This window comes from Caloenas nicobarica, chromosome 12 (genome assembly GCF_036013445.1).
Source record: "Caloenas nicobarica isolate bCalNic1 chromosome 12, bCalNic1.hap1, whole genome shotgun sequence".
Classification (NCBI taxonomy): Eukaryota; Metazoa; Chordata; class Aves; order Columbiformes; family Columbidae; genus Caloenas; species Caloenas nicobarica.
This window is the reverse complement of record NC_088256.1, coordinates 17164131-17181052: the sequence shown is the minus strand read 5'-3', so window position 1 is coordinate 17181052 and position 16922 is coordinate 17164131. Positions and strand designations below refer to the sequence as shown.

Genomic DNA, 16922 nt, shown 5'->3' with positions numbered 1-16922 from the left:
CAGAATTTGTTACCTTTGCCCTAGCTGCATTTGAATTTGGCCTGTGCACCAGTGTGTGCCTGGCAGGGGATGCTGGCTGGCTCTGGGGAGTGGCAGCGAGCCCCTGTGGAGTGGGGACACCTTAACGGGCACCCAGGGGCTTTGCTAGGAGCCACATTTCTTACTGCAGCCCCACCAAGGGGCAAAGAGTGGGCTCCTTCGTGCCTGCATGTGCTGAGTCACTGGTGACTTTTATTGCAAAGGAAAGCAAGTTTAATTTACCCTTTTACACAAAGGACTGGTTAAACCTGGAGGGGCATGTTTGGCCCCCAATGCCTTCTCAGAATGTCCCTGTCCTGTCCCCATCCCTGTCCCATGCTTCTGCCCAGCCCGCTGGGCACTCCCCCGCTTCCCACTGCTCCAGCAGCAGAATCGCAGCACCTCGCTCCGCTTTTTTCATGATACAGGCCTGCTCCCCCTGTGAGGACCCCTTGTAGACCAGGTGAAGAAGGCAGCAGTATTTGAACCTGGAGTTTCTCATGGAGAAGGAGAACCTTGCCATGTCTTGCCTGGCTTCAGTGCACGCACTCTTCAGCAGATGCTTATCCTTGGCCATGCTCTGCCCAGCCTGGCTTCCCGCTTAAAAGTTCTCCTTGTTGAAGTAGAATTGGACCTTCCTGGGGTCCAGGCTGGAGTGCTGGTGGCAAGACTTCTGCAGGCTCTTTGCCAAGGCCCCTGGCCCGCAGAGGAACACACCGACCACCGACCTGCGGACAGCACGTGGCCATCAGCACCAGGTGGGTGGCTCAGGGAAAAGTCATTTAAGAACTTTTGGGGGCCTCTGCAATCTGCAGGGGATGAGCACACCCCTCTCAAAGGCAGCGGTGCCCAGCCTGGTGCTGTGTCCTGAGAAGGAGGGGGTTTCTCCCAGCTCTGACACCCTCAACCCCCTGCCCAGCTCTCACCTGGGGTGGGCTGCAGCCACCGCTGCAAATTCGCTGTTCCACATGGGCCGCCCAAAGATGGTTTTGTGCCTGAGGCCCGTCACTGTGTCTGTAGGGGTGTCGAAGCGGAGCGCCACGTTGTTGGCCTGGGCAGAGGAGGTATGCTGAGGACCCTGACCACCACCTGTGAGCCCACCTCCAGTCCCTCACCATGGAGCATCCATTGCTGATGCCCACCAGACATCGTTCCTGGACTTTGTACAAGCCATTGATGTGCTTGCCCTGCCTCTCCTGCCCGCCTTGGCCACCCAGTGTCCCCTCTTGCAGTCATGCCTGCCCGTGGTCAACTCACAATGCTGGTGTTCCAGCCAGTGAGGAAGAGCCGGTAGGTGAGAAAGTCCGCTTTGCCTGACTCAGCCATCTTCTGCTCCAGCGAAGCGAGCAGGTCATTGAACCAGGCAAAGGCTCCCGTGTCCCGGCACAGCCAGTAGAAGTAGATCTGGGATGCAGGGGAGAGGGATTGCTCAACGTGGAGCAGAGCAGGAGTGGAAGGGTGTGATATCCAAGACTGGGAAGCGCACCATGAAGAAACCCATGGCTGGTCCCGTGGGGCACTCCATACCTTCTTGGTCTTGAGAGTCTGGTCATCCTGCTGGAACTTGTACCAGATGGACTTCAGGATGGAGGCGAAGGGGGTGACACCGATGCCTGCTCCTACCAGCATGGCCACCTCGTACTGGAACACGTCTTCGCTGGCCGTGCCGAAGGGGCCATCCACCTCGATCCTGGTCGAGGAACGGCGTGGGTAAGAGGTATGGCCTCCCCAAATCCCCAGGATGGTCCATTTGGGTGTTTCCCAGCCTACCTGGGCATCTTTGGATTCTGCTGCTGGAAGGTGTCAATGAGACTCTCTGTCCAGTCACCGGCCGCCCGGATGTGGATGGAGAAGAAGTCCTCCTCGGGCGCTGAGGTGAGGGTGAAGGGGTGCCACTCCAGCAAGGAGATGGCAGGGCAGTTGACAAAGATGTACTGCCCCACCTCCATGCGGAAGCCTTTCTTCTGCATCTGCAGCTCCAGCACGCGGGCAGGGTGCATGACCACCTGTGGGGCAGGGATGGGGCTCAGCGTCCCTGGGCAAGGGACTTTGGCAGGGTCCCCTGCCCACCTCCCTATGGCCACCCCAGCAAGGAGGTGGCTGCAAGGGAAGGAGCTGGCAGCAGGCACGGGCTACTGTGGGACCCACCTTGGTGACAATCACCTTCTGCCGTGCACGCCAGACCCGGAGGAGCCGCTCGAAGATGTAGAGGATGACAGGCGCCAGAACCCACTTCCAGGACTGTGGGAAGCAAAGGGTTGGAGGAAGCCAGGGCTGGAGCATCCCAAGGGCAAGGGAAGGGCTTGTCGCTGCTGTGGCCATCCCACTGCTGCCCTACCTCAGCGGGGATGCTCCCGAACTCAGGCTCTTTGCAGCAGTTGTGCCAGCAGTTCTCCTCCTTCTGCGTGAGATAGCGGGCGCAGCGGTGGGGATGCACCTCCTCCATGCTCTCTTCCGTCTGCCCACGCACCAGCCCTCTGTGGGAACACAAGGGGTGAGCTGGGGCGCCGGCTCCTGCTGCCGCGGCCAGGGCTGAGCTGTGCTGTGTGGGGCTGGCTAGCCCCAGTAATGGGAAGCCCACAGCCCCACTGGACCCCCACTGGGGCTGCACCGCTCCCCCAGGACAGGCGGAGCTACAGCATGGGGGGCCCGTGACCATTGCTGTCCTGATTTCAGGGAGCCTTACGCGACACCGTGGATGACAAGGCCGATGAAGTAGATGACAAAGAGGTGGTGTGTGTACCAGAAGACCTCGAAGTAGTTCCTGCGGATGAACTCGGTGGAGGACGTGACCATGAGGATGAGTGCCAAAGTGATGATGACCCCTGTCAGCCCCGGGATGGTGGTGAAGGCCACATATTCCACAGTCTGCAGGGGTGGCAGGATGGGTTAGTGAGGCAGGGGACAAGCAGTGGCAGGGGGCTGGATGCCAGGGCTGGTGCTCACCGTCTGGTTGGAGTGAATGGGGTTCAGCCACTTGTTGCTGCCCTGCAGGTGCATCTTGGAGAGGACGGCGGGGAGGCTGCGGTCGGTGGCTTGCTGGCTCTGGTTGTAGCGCTCCAGGTTGAAGAGGTGGGCAATGGTGTGCACGGCTGGCCAGGGGACAGGCAGTCACCCACTTGCCTGCCTCCCAGTCCCCACCGTGTCCCAACCTGGTGCGGTGTGATACCTGTGAACAGGGCCAGCATGTAGGCCACCAGCTTGTGGAAGGTGAGGTTGTGATCCAGCTGCTTCCGCAGTGTTCTCCGGCAGCACTGTGGGGAGAGGTGGTGGCATCAGGATGGGGACAGGGATGGGTATGGGGACAGGGATGGGTATGGGGACAGGGATGGCCATGTTGACCATGTCACTGTGGGGGACTCACCGAGCAGGTCCCACGGAGGAAGGAGAGGAGGTTGCGGCAGACGGGCAGCAGGATCAGCATGCTGTTGAAGTTGAGGCACTTGGCTGATGCTCGTGCCCATGCCAAGGCGGACTGGGGAGAGAGCGACCACCACTGTCCCATGCTGCCGATGGGGTATGTCTGCCTGCGGCCACGCTTCCCCACCACGGCTCCGCCCAGCATGGTGCTGTGCTGGGACTGGGACAGGATGGGGCCAAGTGACACTGAGCTGGGACTTCAGGGATGCTGAAGTGGGTGCTGGGAGGGAGTGATACTGGGAGGGGGTGATGCTGAACCAGGAGAGGAGGGAAACTGGGAAGGAGTGATGCTAGTCTGGGGACTGGAAGGGGGTGATGCTGAGCTAGGGGAGGTGGAGGACTGGGAGGGAGTGATGTTGGGCTGGGATGGGGTGATGCTGGGCTGGGACAGGACAGGGATCAAGATGGGGGCCAGGCTGGGAACTGTGATGTGGTGATGGTGGGCTGGAAGAGGGCAGGACAAGGAAGGGACATGGGGTCCTGCAGCCCCCACCCCACTGCAGAAGGGCTCTGAGGGCCATGCGTGGTCGGGCAGGCAGGGCACCTCAGGGGAGCACCTTACCCCGAGGATGGCCCTGGTGTAGAAGTACTGATCATCCTGGTCAAAGTACAGAAAGTAGTACACGAAGAGGAAGATGTTGATGCCCAGCCAGGCTGCCTGTGGTAGAAAGCCATGGCCTTGTGAGGCACTCCAGTCCATGACCCCACCTCGCCCCCCAGCACTCAGATGTGTGTGCAGCAGGACAGTGCAACCCCTCCTGCTTCCTTATGAGCTGGGGCAACATGCATGGGGCTGGGACATGGGGCCAAAGGCGGGGAGAGGTGTGAGAGTCTTGCAAAATAACTGTCTGGTCACCCACATCTCTGTGCATCACCCGCCCACGAGGAAGGAGGAAAGGCAGGTGCAAGCAACACCTGCATGGCCGGAGGGCAGAGCCAGAGGGTGGTCAGGGCTGAGCAGGGAAGATTCTGGGAGGAGGAAATTTTGCAGGGAACTGGCTCATCCAGCCCCATTGCACTGCTGTCTCCCACCTAACCTTGCTGCACCTAAACTGGCCCTTCTCACAGCCATGGATTTTTTTGCAGAGCTCTCAAAACCACTGTGCTTTGCTGCTTTTTTTTTTTTTTTTAAAGTGGTTTGAAACATTAAAATAACCCAACTTTCTGCAAACCCCTGGTTTTCTGTGGATTTGCAGCTCCTCACGCAGCTGGCGCGGTGCCGGCCAGACAAGCCCCATTACACCAGTGATGCTGCAGCATGGCACCAGCAAACCATTGCTATGGTCCAGGCTCCTCACCCTGGCACAGGATCTCCTGGGAGCCTCCTGCTCCCACAGGGGGAGAACAGGCACATGGGAGACCCCCAGGCAAAGCAGTGGTATTTTTCGGTTTTGCAGTGGGACCCCCCCATTTCATCTGAGCTGTGTTTTCCTTAAGACTTAAGTTTTTCTGAACCCCATCCCTCCTGGGCACCGGAGCTTTGCAGGTTGGCTGAGCAGAGGGGCTGCTTGTCTCCTCCACAGCCCAGCCCCAGGACAGCAAATCAGCCCCCATTTACCCGACAAGCCCCCCGGGACCATGCCCAGACTGTGCCTCCCGTAAGCCCCTGCATCACCCCAGCCCCTCCTGGCAGAGGAACCCCCCCAGCCCCACACACTCACGAGGACGGCGGCCGAGAACCAGTGGTTGACCAGCCAGTTGCCCATGGTGCGATGTCCTCGTGCCTGCCCGCCGCTGTCTGCTGCTGCCTGCCGCTGCCTGCCCACGGTTTTATGGAGGTGGCGAGCGGTGAGGCAGCCCCAGCTGTGGGAACGGCACTGTGGGGACTTTCCCCTGAGAAGCCTTTGAGGAAATACCGGCTGGTTTCAAAGGCCACCTTCCAGGAAGGCAGGGCTGACCCCGTCGGCCAGCCCCGAAACCAGCCCCCTGCACTGGTTGGGCACGGCCCCTGCTGAGGAGTCCCACGTTGCCCCATGGCCAGGCACTGCAGGGTATCGGGCTGCTCCTCTAGGGGTTTTTTTTGTAAAATTCAGGGACAAAAATGGGCTTTTTTTTAAAGTAGGAGCTTTCTGGTGGGAGAAAGTTGCAGAGAGTCTGTCCTGTGCCTGGCTCGGCAGATGTGCCCCTGCTAGCATCTCTTGCCAGCCTCCACTCCCCTGGTTTGACAGGAAAACTGCCAAGGGAGAAGCATCCTGCAGGCATGGCACTGTGCTGGTGCCAGCATCCAGCCCAGAGATCCACCCCAGGAAGGGCGAATTGGGACTGAGCACCCAGTGCCTGAGCACCGGCGATGCTGCACCTCCGTGTGCAACCCTTGGTGCTCAGCACCCTCAGCCTGGCATCCAGAACCCTTCAAACTGAGCTGACCCCCAAATGGTTTCTGGAGAGGAGGTCACACTCCTGGTTTGGGGGGAGGACTCCCGGGTTCCATCAGCATCACCATCACTGTGCCAGTCACCCTTCCTTGGCACTGTGACACCCACCGCTCCTTCTGGGAACTGCAGCCTGTGCCGGGGCCTCCTGCCTGGAGAAACAGGTTGGGCAGGATTGCTCCTTGCTGGTGTGACGGGTTCCTCCTGGCCCACAGCCATGCTGGCGGAGGCGCAGGATGAAGCCGGCCCCCGTCCCGCCATGCTCCTGCACCTTATCAGCTCAATTGCGGGGCTCCCCCATCCCCACTTCCCGCTGGCACAGCCCCGGCTGGGCACCCAGGAGTTCCAGGGCTACATGGGGAGCAGGTGTGCGCACCCATGTCAGCCCCAGCGGGACAGTCCCCACCCTCCGCGTGAGTCACCAGCCACCCGCCACCACCCAGATGCGCAGCCACAGCAAAGTTTCTTTACTGTTTTAAACAGTCCCACGAGCACCCGTGACCTCGAGGTCACCATATGTACCGTAGTGGGTGGGTGAGGGTGTCTGGGCACCCAGGGGCTGTGCCCCGCAAGGCAGCCGGCATGCAGTGGTGGGTGGTTTGGGCACCCGGTAAGCCCCTCATGTCCCTGCCCACGTTCTGGGCAGGCAGGCACGCTCCTGTCCCCCTGCCACCGTGGGGACACACTTGGATCTGCTGCCACTGCAGGGCCAGGGAGCGCCCGCCTCTGGCACAGCTTCACCCAGAGGGTGCTGGAGCACTGGAACAGGCTCCCCAGGGAGGTGTCACGGCCCCAAGCCTGACAAGAAGCGATTCAAGAAGCGATTGGACAATGTCCTCAGACACATGGTGTGAATTTTGCAGTTGTCCCATGCAGGGACAGGAGTTGGACTCGATGATCCTTGTGGGTCCCTTCCAATCGAGGACATTCTATTATTCTATGATGATTGTGCCACGAGCCCCCTCCAGCTGCCAGTGCTGCCCATCCCTGCACCCATCACTGGCTGGAGGAACTGGGAGCTGGCCATGCCTCAGACAATGCTGTGCCTCACACCAGGCTCGTGGGGTGCCTCAAGGGGCAGAGGGGTCCCCAGCGTTTGGCGCCGGCAGCAGACGCAGTGCAGAAAGTCAGCGACATTGTGCCGGAAGAGCTGACGGCAAGGGTGCAGGTACTGGAAGAAGAGCAGCATGAAGTAGATGGCCAGGCAGTAGCCGAGGAGCAGCTGCACCACCAGCAGTGGGGTGCAGATGTTCTCGTAGACGTCCGTCTTGAAGAAGTACCAGAGGATGACGAGGGCCGTGTTCTCTGCCAGCCGCGCTACATAGTACACGGCCAGGCGGCCCCAGTTCTGTGACTTGTCAATGAGGTCCCGGTCAGCCAACTTGAGCTGCACGGCCGACCAGCAGAACATGTTGATGCTGGCATAGAGGAGGGTGAAGGCGCAGAGCACCACCACAGTGCCCACCCGGCTGAAGTTCTTCTCGATGTTGTCGGGCAAGCGGGTGCCGCTCCGCCAGAACTGCACCCAAGGCAAGAAGAAGACCACCAGCAGGTTGGCCAGGGCGATGGGGATGATCCAGTGCTTGAAGACGGTGCTGAAGAGTACGAGGACAGCAACGCGCGTGGAGATTTCCAGGCTGCGCCACAGCACGATGCAGAGGAAGGCCAGCGGCCGCAGCTGGACCTTGTAGTCATCGTACTTGACCTGGATGGCCAGGATGTTGCAGACCAGCGCTCCATAGGTGACTGACACCAGGCAGATGCCCATGAGGACGGCTACAGAAAGAGAAGGCAGAGGAGTCAAGCAGCATCTGGGACCAGGCTGTATCCAGCCTCTCCTCTGTCCTGGGTGCAAAGCATGGGGTACCAACACAAGTATAAAGCATGGGGTGCCAACCCTGGTTATGAAATGCAGGGTGCCAAGCACCGGGACTTGCAGCAGGAGGCTCAGTGTGAGCAATGCTGGGACAACTCACGGCTGGCGGTGACAGACCCCACGATGGGGTGGCTGTGGAAGGGTTGCAGACAGCAGGAGGCTCTGTTCCCAGATTTACCCCCTACACCAATAAACCAGAAGCCTTTGCCAAACTGGGGCTGTTCCTGTGCTTACTCCCTACTAACCCCGCTGCCCTGGGCAAGAAAGGGCTCAAGGGTGAGCAGGGCACAGTCTGTGTTGTGAGCATCCCTCTGCCCTCACGCGGACCAAGAGCTGCACCAGCGTAGCCCACCATTCGCTCCAAGAGCATGTCAAGAACCACTCTCATCCAGGGCTGCAAAGCCACGGTCATTTGTAGGGAACGCCGGCGGCTGCTTGCATTCAGCACAGCCAGGAAAACTGTGATGGAGAAAAAGAGAAGCCCAGGGGAACCCACGTGTCCGGCACCCTTACCTCGGGTGACGGGGACGTACTTCTCCAGAATGCTGATGTAGAGCTGGAGGGTGAGCTGCGGGGTGGAGCCCAGGAAGGCCTGGATGACCGCCATGCGCTTGAAGGCGTTGCGGTGCGTGGCCAGCCGGCGCACCGAGTGTCCCACCTCCTGCTCCATCTCCACCTCGTAGCCTTTCCGCAGCCGCCGCTTGCGGGTGATGGTGACATAGGGCTCCTCCTCCTTCCCCGACCAGCAGTACACCACCAGAGCCTCCATGCACCTGTGGGGACGTGGCAGCTGTCACCCCACCAGCCTCCCTGCTGCCCCCCGGCCCCACTTCTGGCACTTCCAGCTGCTCCTCTCCTGGTGCCAGCTGGGCCCTGCTCTTTCCCAGGCACAGCCCAACTGCCTTGGGCAACTGTTCAGCAGCACTGCGGGCAGCCCCTGGGATGTGAGGATGTGAGGTCACACCAGGACCATGGGGATGCCTGGCGGCCGCTCCTCTGACCCAGCGCTCAGGGTGAAGTGTGTGGGGCAGGGGGACAACAACTGTCCCAGCAAGGGGTGCAACAACTGCTGCAAGAGGTGCAGCACCCAGGGTGTGGAAATTGAGCTATGGTGGGAGCTAGAGCTGCAGGAAGGGGTTAATCACCCTCGGGCTGTTTTCCCCACTGGCACAAAAGGCATCTCTTCCTCTAAGCAGAGGCAAGAGAAACTTTCTGATGTTGTCTTTGATCTCTCCTCTTGAGCAGAAGTCTTCCAGGCTTCCTTCTTGGTGGGGACAGCAGGAAGGGGAGCACAGGGTGAAGCCAAGTGTGACATGGGCAGATAAGACGGCGCTTCCGCAGCACCCTCGCCACGGGGCACCCTTACGTGGAGGGGAGGGAGGCGAGTTTCTCCCACGCTGTTCCCCGCTGTAAGGCCAGTGGGACCCCCAGCCCCTCCGCACACAGCCATGCAGGGGGGCTGAGTGGGCCAGAGGCGATCAGCAGAGGAGGACCCATCCGACAGGCTTGGCTCCTGCCTGGGAACAAACTGACTCTGGGACCAACAGGATGTAATTATTTATGAGTGTTCATTAGGACAGCAGAACACTCTGTTTCAGGCCCAAGTGGAATGAGGTTTTTGGATAAATTCTCTTGCCAGATCAGGCCAGTGCTCGTGGCTCGTTGCAAACTCTAACGGGAAAACAGTTTCATCCAAAAACGCCTGGTTTCAAGGGCAGTCCCTGCAAGCTCCCAGTGCCCTGCCAGACCTTCTCAGCAGGCTGGGCTCTGTCTCCAGCCTGAGGAGCCGACTGAAGCAGCCTCCCGACCGGCTCTTGCTGGCTCTTTGAAGCAGCCAAACACCGTTGTAACAGTCTCAGATGGCTGTGGTCCGTGTGGTGACAGCTTCTACACCACTGTGGGCCAGCACAGACTGACGTGAACCCGCAGCCCTTCTAACGGCTGGTGGCACCAGGGTGAGGCTTCCCAGCCACCTCTGAAGATCAACCATGGTGACAAGGACGTCCCCGGCACCCGGCTTGTTTCCGGTGATGGAGGAAGCACGGCACAGGCCGCGGTGTTTTTGCAGCTCTGTGGGTACGGTGCATCCCAAAGCGTGGCTACTGGCTCGGCCTCGGGGAAGGGGCCCCGCAGAGATGGTGGCTCCACTGTGCCAACAGCTGCGCTCCCGTGCACTCTTGCCGAGCGGGATGGCCGGGGTGACGGCAGCCTGGGGAGGCACCACAGCATTCCCGAGGAGTGAGAGATCAGCAGCATCTCTCCAGCTTGTGCAACATCCACTCCCTCACCCTCATCTCCTTGGCGGGGTCCAGCAGCTCCCCAGCTCCCATGCCAGCCCCACTCTGGCACCCAACTTCTCTCTTCCATGTCCCATAACCCTTCCCTGTCCCAGGCCTGGGTACCTTTTCCAGGGGACAGAACCCCTGTTGCTATTCGCCCTCAAGCACTCCAGACGGGATTTGCATCTGTGGTCCCAGCCTAAGCAAGACGATGGCAAAACCCAAAGGCAGAGGGAGACGCTGGCTGCAGAAAGTGACAGTGTGAAGAACCTTTTTAGCAGCTGAGATGCAACAGGCTGGGAGAGCCGAGTCCTGCCCAGAGCGGGGGGCCGGCAGGCAGCAGAGCAGGCAGCACCCCCCGCAGGACCGCGGCACCGCTGGGGAGGGGTGGCTGAGCAGAAGACGCCCTGGGCCGGGAGGAGCAGTGCCCCCAGGGAGGAGGGGGCCAGGGACCCGGCAGGAGCAGCTCTGGGAACGCCGGGGTTTGCTGCACGGACAGATTTCTGCTGACAGCCAATGCCCGGAGCACCCACCCTGCCCGGTCCCTGCATCCCTGCCGGGGTCCCCCGCGTCCCCTGCCGCGCTCACCTGATGATGGGCCCGAGCTGGAGCAGGTGCATGAACAGGACGAGGGGGCGGTCACGGCTGAGGTCGCGGTGCACGAAGATGAGGGTGAGCTGCACCAGGACGGAGGGACAGAGCACGAAGAAGATGGTGAGCGCCAGCCAGAAGCGGTCGTCGGAGTGGCCGTAAGAGAGGCAGAGAACGGCGGCCGCCGCGCCCTCCCCGCAGAAAAGCGCCGTCGAGAAGACGATGGCGAGCGGCAACTTCGCCCGCGACGGGGCGGCGCTGGCGGCGGGCGGGCAGCCCCCGCTCGGGCCGTCCATCCCGGCCCCGGCCCGGCCCGGCCCGGCCGCTCAGCCCCGCCGCGGCGCCATCCCGGGCTGCAGCGGAGAGAAGAGCCGCGCTGCGGGGCGGGGCGGGGCGCGGTGGGGCGGGGCGCCCCCGCCGCACGGAGCCCCGACGGGCCGCCTGGCCCGGCCCTGCCGAGCCGTGCTGTGCCGTGCCAAGCCGTCCCGAGCCGTGCCGTGCCAAGCCAAGCCGTGCCAATCCGTGCCAAGCCGAGCCGTGCCGATCCCGGCGGGGCAGTGGGGGGCCACATCGGCAGCGCTCTGGGCCCACCCCGACAGGTACGGGGGCAGGACACCCCACCAGGCCCCGAGCCCGGGTCCCCTGGCCAGGCAGCCCTGCCGTGCCCACCAACTCTCTGCCCCAGGACCACCCTGCTGCTGTGCCCAGGTCCCCACCAGGTGTGGAGCCTCCTGCTCTAGGACACTCTCACCTGCATCCCTGCCCCAAGACCCCCATCTTTGCCCAGGATCCTCTATGCTAGGACTGCCTGTCTCTGCTGGGAACTGCATGACTCAGGACACCCCCAACATGGCCAGGACCCCCACTCCAGGACCCTCTGCCAGCCCAGGAACCCCCTGCAGCTCCCACCCTGGGACTCTCCACTCCCCCAGCCATAGCCCTACCAGCCCACATGCTACACCTTGTGTGTCCCCTGAGCCTCTGGGCTTCTCCCTAGAACCTCTCCTGCCAAGTCCTGGTCCAACTGGGCCCTGGCAGCTACCAGCACCCCCAGGTGCAGCAACATGGGGGTGTCTCCCCGAGGGAAGAGTGTCAGACATCCCCAGGGACAGCGGGGTCTCACCATGGGGCAGAAGAGGATACCAATGTGGATGCCAGCCCTGCCTGCAGCCAGGCCTGTGAGTTTTACCAGCCATCTGCCAGAGTGCTGCTGGCACCCACTGCCCCCTCAGGTCTGGGGACCAACCGTGAGCTCCAGCCATGGGGAAGGATGTCTGGGGCTGGGCCAGGACACCCACCACCCCATGGCCCCGCACTTTTTGGGGCAGCATATAGGAGGCAGGGAGCATTTTGGTATCTTGCAAGCCCAGCCATGGCAGGGATACCCCTTTGCATGTGGTGGACAGCTGGTGTGTGTCTGCAGGGCTGGCCTCAAAATTTGGGTAGGACGTTACAGGCAAGATGTAGCTCCTGCATCCTGGATGCTCCTGCTCCCAGGTAGGAGGTGGTGAAGACCACCTTGGCTTACTGCTGAGCAACATGGTGCTTTTCCCGTTGCCTTCAAGAACCCACTTTCAAGGTGATGGCATATATGGACCCACCGTTGGAGCCAGACCTTCCATCAGTGAGCCCACTGCTCAGCCCCAGGTCCCCTCCTGTCTGTCCCATTCGTGATCCAGTCCTGGGAGGCCAGCTCAGCTCCACACCTTGGTCATCAGTACGGCAGTGGGAACAAAAGGCTGGCTGGGCTGCTCCCCGCATTAGTGGCCATGGGGGTCCCTGCTCTGACCAGCATATGCGGTGGTCCCCAGCACCAGCCCTGCCTTTCCCCCACGAGCAGTGGTGTGAGCACAGGCAGCTGCCTGCACGGCGATGCACACGAGCTGTCCCACCTGAACGTGTGCTGCCTGCCAGATTACTCAGTCCAGCCTGGGCACACGCTGGCTGGCTGGGAGAGATGGGACAAGGCAAGGACTGTTTGAGGTCGGCCAGTTTTCCTTGGTTTAGACAGACTGGGAAGATTAGGTAACTTTTAAAAGGCTCTTGGTGTTCATCCCTTGGCAGCCAGGGCAGCTTGCAAGGAGGTACCCATGCTAATGGCAGGGACGCTGTGTCCATTGCTTGCCTGGCACCGCACAAGCCAAAAGCATGAAATGCCCTCAAACACCACTTTTCCCCGTTTTATCAGGCTGGAAATGTTACCAAGGCTAGCAGGCTTATCAGCGGCAGAGCTGGGAATAAAACCGCCTGAGACCCTGGAGGTCACGTCTCCCCCGACAGCAGCTCCCACACAGAAGCAATCCTAGTCTCTGCAGCTGCTCAGCACTTTTCCTTCCAATGCTGAACAGCTGCTTTGGGAAACCACAGACACCATGAACTCACAGGGACTGGCCTGACTGGCAGGGACAGGAGACCTACATGTGACTGCTCAGCTCTGGTATGACAGTTACATATTTTCAAGCTGTTTTTGGAAAACAGCCTCTCCAAAAAAAACCCCTAGCAGGGCAAAGGGTGAAGGGAACAGCATCCAAGTGAAGGAGGTGGGTGGCTCCTGCAGACACCCGGATGGGAGCTGTGCACGGGCAATGACTGTGCTGGCCCCAGCATGCAGCCTGGCTGGGCGCTCAGTTGGTGACAGCACATTGTATGGCACTGCCAGCTGTGCCCACACCTCTGTATTAACAGCAAGAACAATGTGCAGGTTATACCATTTATGCAACTTCCATTTATCCAAATTAAAAGCATCCCCCAGGAGTCTGGCAGGTTACCAAGCCCTTGGCTGAGCAATGCCTGGGCTCCAACTCATCGTATTTTTAATTTCATCTTCCTCTGTCTCATGATGAAATATTTAAGACTAATTATGTAAGCAGTCAAGAATTCCAGTCCTGCATTTGAGAGCCCCAGCAGCCGTCAGAGGACTGAGGGGATGAAGCCTCACACCAGTTATTATCCCATTTTCCGATCCAGGCTCGGAGAGGCAGCGGGCTGGTTTCTGGTTCACAATGTGAGTCACTCCTGAAGCCTGACCCTACCTGTCCAAAGCTCAGCGCTGTAAACAGCAGACCATAAAAACGATCTGTGTCACAGATAGCATCAGTTGGAGATCCTGCCCCTGCTGCCTCCACCACTCCCTGTGCCTGCGCCTCTGCCTGCAAACCCAGCATGGCTTGAGCTGCGCAGACACCCTGTGACACCACCATCACACAGCCACCGGCTGACCCAGAGCTGTAGCAAGCCAGGAGGCACCAGGTTCCGCACAGGGTGAAATGACCTCCGATGCAATGCAAAACTGCCATGGAAATGCCCATTGGGATATAATCCAAGGTGCCAAACAGAGGGGGACAATGCTGGCGTCTCTAGGACCACCTAGGAAAGTAGTGGAGTTTAGGTGGGTTACAGGTTATTTCTGTTACAGCAGCACAGGTGTTTTGCAGACCTCACTGTCAGGAGCTGGAATAGGAGACAAAGGCAGAAGGAAGGAGAAAACACTTTTTTTTTCCTGCACAAGGGTGGCACGGAGCCGCCCGAGTCCCTGTCCCTGCCTTGCTGCAGACACCAGCACTCAGGAGGCTCCCCCTGTCCGGGGATGCCCAAGTTGCTGACCTCAGTCCTGGCACCACATGCAGACGCCAGTTCTCTTGTTCCCACAAATGCCTGCCATGTCCTGGAGAGCATCCCAGCTTCATTATTTTCTTAATCCTAGTCTTCATTATTTTTTTAATCCCAGTGTTCACACAACACATTTTTAACACAGTGGTGGCTGCCCACCATGGGAAATGCAGGATTTGCTGTGTAGTTTTTCCAGCCCCTCTCATGCCTGAAAATGAGTGAGGGCATTTGTGTGTGAGAACCTGGGCTGTACGTGGGGTGAGAACCGGCTCCTTCACCGGCTCTCACTCTGAAAATAGCCATGTCTGCTTTACACATGCCTGCCTGATGGCTCAGCTTCTGTAAAAGGAGAAGAGAAAAGCCATTTGGAAATGGCAAGGGAGCTCCTTGCCAGAGCCCTTAAAGAGCCCAGGTGGGGAGAGCTGCAGCAGGGTCCTGCAATCTCTGCTCTCCTGTCCCGGGGCACTAACACTGCACTAGGACCCGGAGCAAACATCGCTCCCAGAGCCCTTGCTGGGACATGCCAAGAGCACCCTGCTGGCTTCCCAAATATAGCCCTGCACACACAGAGGTGGAGGCAGCTGCTCGGGGTGTGGGGATGGCCATGCTCCCCCCCACCGGCTGCCCTTTTGGATCTGAAGACCCCCCAGCAACATGCTTTGTGCTGAGAATTAAATATTCGGCTGGTGCTGCGTGGAGTGATGGTAGGGACATGTTGATCCCCCAAAGATCCTGTGTGTTGGATGAAGTGAAAATCACAAAATGTTCCCCAGTTCAATATGCAGTGAAGGGGGGACAAGGTTGTGTCCCCTCAGCACAGCCACGTGGCCCTGACCAGCAAGGCTGGGGGGATCCCAGGAATCTGTGAGACGGGAACTTTTTACTTAGTTTGGAAATAGCTTTGCAAATGACTGGTTTTCACAGCCTAAACTGTTTGGATTTTGCATAACTTTCTCAATAACACAGCTGTATTTTTTCCTGCCCCAGCAGTCTGTGGAATAGTTTCTGGTTGGGGAACTTTTTTTTCCATTTGCTTCATCATGCCACTGCTTTTGCTGCTCTGTTTCCTCGTCCAGCTTCACTCCCTTATCCTGCTGGGAGAAAAACCTGTGTCTGCCCTGAGAACCTCATCCCCCTGAACCTCAGTGCAGGCTGGAGGCTGTGCTGAGCCCACCACTGGGCTCGGTGCTGCCAGGGCCGGGGTGCTCCACCGGCATGGGGTGCTCCTCCAGCACAGGACATGCCACTGCTGCCTCTCCAATTTTTTAACAGGAAAATGGAGTTACCTTCTTCAAGTGTGTTTACAGGTCTTTGTGATAATTACGTGTTTAGAAGTCATGCTTCTTTGGCTACGGTCCCAGCTCAGGAAGCGGGTGATGCTGTAACACTAAACCAGGCAAGAAGGGTTAAAATGACTTTTAATTAACTGATTCCCCCAGTTTCACCTGCTGTAAGAGTATACAGCCCTGGCAGCAGGGCTAACCCAGCCAGGCTCCACGCTTGGGCATCCTGGCAGGCAGGAAGGGTGGTTTACACTCTCCTTTCCTCCATGGTTCACTGCAGGAAAGCAGCGGGAGCACTGAAACGCTTTCAGCAAAACCACCGTAGGAGCCCAGGGAGAGCTTGTAGCCATCGCAGGAGCGTCATCAAGTTTCACATATGGCACACGAGCAAGGTGGCAGCTTCCCTATGCAGCAGGGAGCAGAGCAAACCCTGGCAGAGGAGCTTGCATTAAAATACAAGCTTGCCCTGGGAATTCCTGTGTGCTTTCACTGAGAAACACCCAGCTAGAAATTAGGTGAAAAGCAATCAGCTGCTGGTATCAGCAGTGCAGGAGCAAAGAGGGCTCCAGAAAAACAACCTCCCTTGCCCAAAATAGCTTGCAAAATGGTTGCTGGTGTGGCAGCGAGGAGCGCGGACTGTTTGCACCCTGGCCACCACACCGGCACTTTGTGCCGGTGCAGAGACTGGGGTGCAAACCCTCCATGCTCCCCACCACTGTGCCAGACTGTCAGCAAACATCCCCAGTGTCCCAGTTCACCACCAACAGGTCTCCATGTCACAGGCCGTAATTATCTTGCATTTCCAGCCTGACCGCGGGGCGTTTGCCTGTAATTAGCTCTTGGGATTTAGGAGCTGGTATGATTCGGGGTTATCATTAGCCACTAGAGCCAGGCTGGGATTTAAATGGATGATGCGGCTATTTGCATATCTACTGCCTCGGTGTGCTGTTGCCATTGTCCAACGCATTAAATAGAAAGATGAGTCCCTCCCCAAAGCCTGTACATGTCCTTACTCTGCCATGGATGCTTTTTTGGGCAGGGATGATGCGACCCTGAGAAAGCAGGACAGCTTGCTTGTAAATATTTCCCCTGTGACTTTTTGGTCCTTGCCATCACCTCGGTTTTGGTGCCACCCCAGCTCAAGGCTCTCAGGAAATGCTATAGGCAGCTCCTATAGCTTTGTGCTGCCCACTGCTTTCTCTTGCAATCCGGCGTTCCGCATGTGCAAGCTCCCCAGCCCTGCCACTGCTGTCCCCCCCGCTCTGCTCCTCACCCTGGGGGTCCCAGGCGAGAGTCCCGGTGTGCCTGATGCCAGGTCGGGCACGTACTCACGGGGTCTAGGGAAGCCAAGGCAGGGCAGCGTGCCAGCCCGCGTCCATCTGCACTTCTCCACGGTCCCTGTGGTTTCGCCTCCTTCCCTCTCCTGCAACACTCCAGCGGGCAGAAATAGCCCCAAAACACGTGCTGCCTTCCA

The 16922-nt window shown here is 59.3% G+C and overlaps 2 protein-coding genes across 7 annotated transcripts; both read right to left on the bottom strand.

The window, feature by feature from the left end:
* Positions 1 to 211: 211 nt before the first annotated feature.
* Positions 212 to 16801, bottom strand: NOX1 (NADPH oxidase 1). Of its 2 annotated transcripts, none has more exons than XM_065643633.1 (13): positions 16777 to 16801; positions 4001 to 4096; positions 3383 to 3493; positions 3188 to 3272; positions 2965 to 3110; positions 2705 to 2886; positions 2357 to 2495; positions 2167 to 2259; positions 1789 to 2024; positions 1546 to 1708; positions 1276 to 1422; positions 945 to 1069; positions 212 to 746 (listed from the first exon to the last, which is right to left on the bottom strand). In XM_065643633.1, exons 3-13 carry the CDS (start codon positions 3440 to 3442, stop codon positions 620 to 622), a joined length of 1503 nt encoding a protein of 500 aa, XP_065499705.1. In that variant the 5' UTR covers positions 3443 to 3493; positions 4001 to 4096; positions 16777 to 16801; the 3' UTR covers positions 212 to 619. The 2 variants fall into 2 exon arrangements, with proteins under 2 accessions (XP_065499705.1, XP_065499704.1); XM_065643632.1 differs by lacking the exon at positions 16777 to 16801 and adding an exon at positions 5100 to 6179.
* Positions 6263 to 16870, bottom strand: LOC135993633 (XK-related protein 2-like). 5 transcript variants are annotated; one of them, XM_065643636.1, is made up of 5 exons: positions 16781 to 16868; positions 15452 to 15552; positions 10554 to 10909; positions 8200 to 8459; positions 6263 to 7586 (listed from the first exon to the last, which is right to left on the bottom strand). In XM_065643636.1, the coding sequence occupies exons 3-5, from the start codon at positions 10850 to 10852 to the stop codon at positions 6841 to 6843; spliced, it is 1305 nt and encodes a 434-aa protein (XP_065499708.1). In that variant the 5' UTR covers positions 10853 to 10909; positions 15452 to 15552; positions 16781 to 16868; the 3' UTR covers positions 6263 to 6840. The 5 variants fall into 5 exon arrangements, with proteins under 5 accessions (XP_065499708.1, XP_065499709.1, XP_065499706.1 ...); XM_065643637.1 differs by having other exon boundaries at positions 15490 to 15552; XM_065643634.1 differs by lacking the exon at positions 15452 to 15552 and having other exon boundaries at positions 16781 to 16870.
* Positions 16871 to 16922: the final 52 nt, after the last annotated feature.

What these genes read in the sequence shown, in the direction of transcription:
- NOX1 (XM_065643632.1), bottom strand. Translation starts at nt 5,144, where the DNA reads ATGGGCAACTGGCTGGTCAACCACTGGTTCTCGGCCGCCGTCCTC. An exon ending in CCATTCACTCCAACCAGACG is followed by an intron (nt 2,887 to 2,964) that starts GTGAGCACCAGC and finishes CCACCCCTGCAG; the next exon opens with ACTGTGGAATATGTGGCCTT. An exon ending in AGACTCTCAAGACCAAGAAG is followed by an intron (nt 1,423 to 1,545) that starts GTATGGAGTGCC and finishes CCTGCATCCCAG; the next exon opens with ATCTACTTCTACTGGCTGTG.
- LOC135993633 (XM_065643634.1), bottom strand. Translation starts at nt 10,852, where the DNA reads ATGGACGGCCCGAGCGGGGGCTGCCCGCCCGCCGCCAGCGCCGCCCCG. An exon ending in CAGCTCGGGCCCATCATCAG is followed by an intron (nt 8,460 to 10,553) that starts GTGAGCGCGGCA and finishes ACGTCCCCACAG; the next exon opens with GTGCATGGAGGCTCTGGTGG. An exon ending in GTACGTCCCCGTCACCCGAG is followed by an intron (nt 7,587 to 8,199) that starts GTAAGGGTGCCG and finishes CTCTTTCTGTAG; the next exon opens with CCGTCCTCATGGGCATCTGC.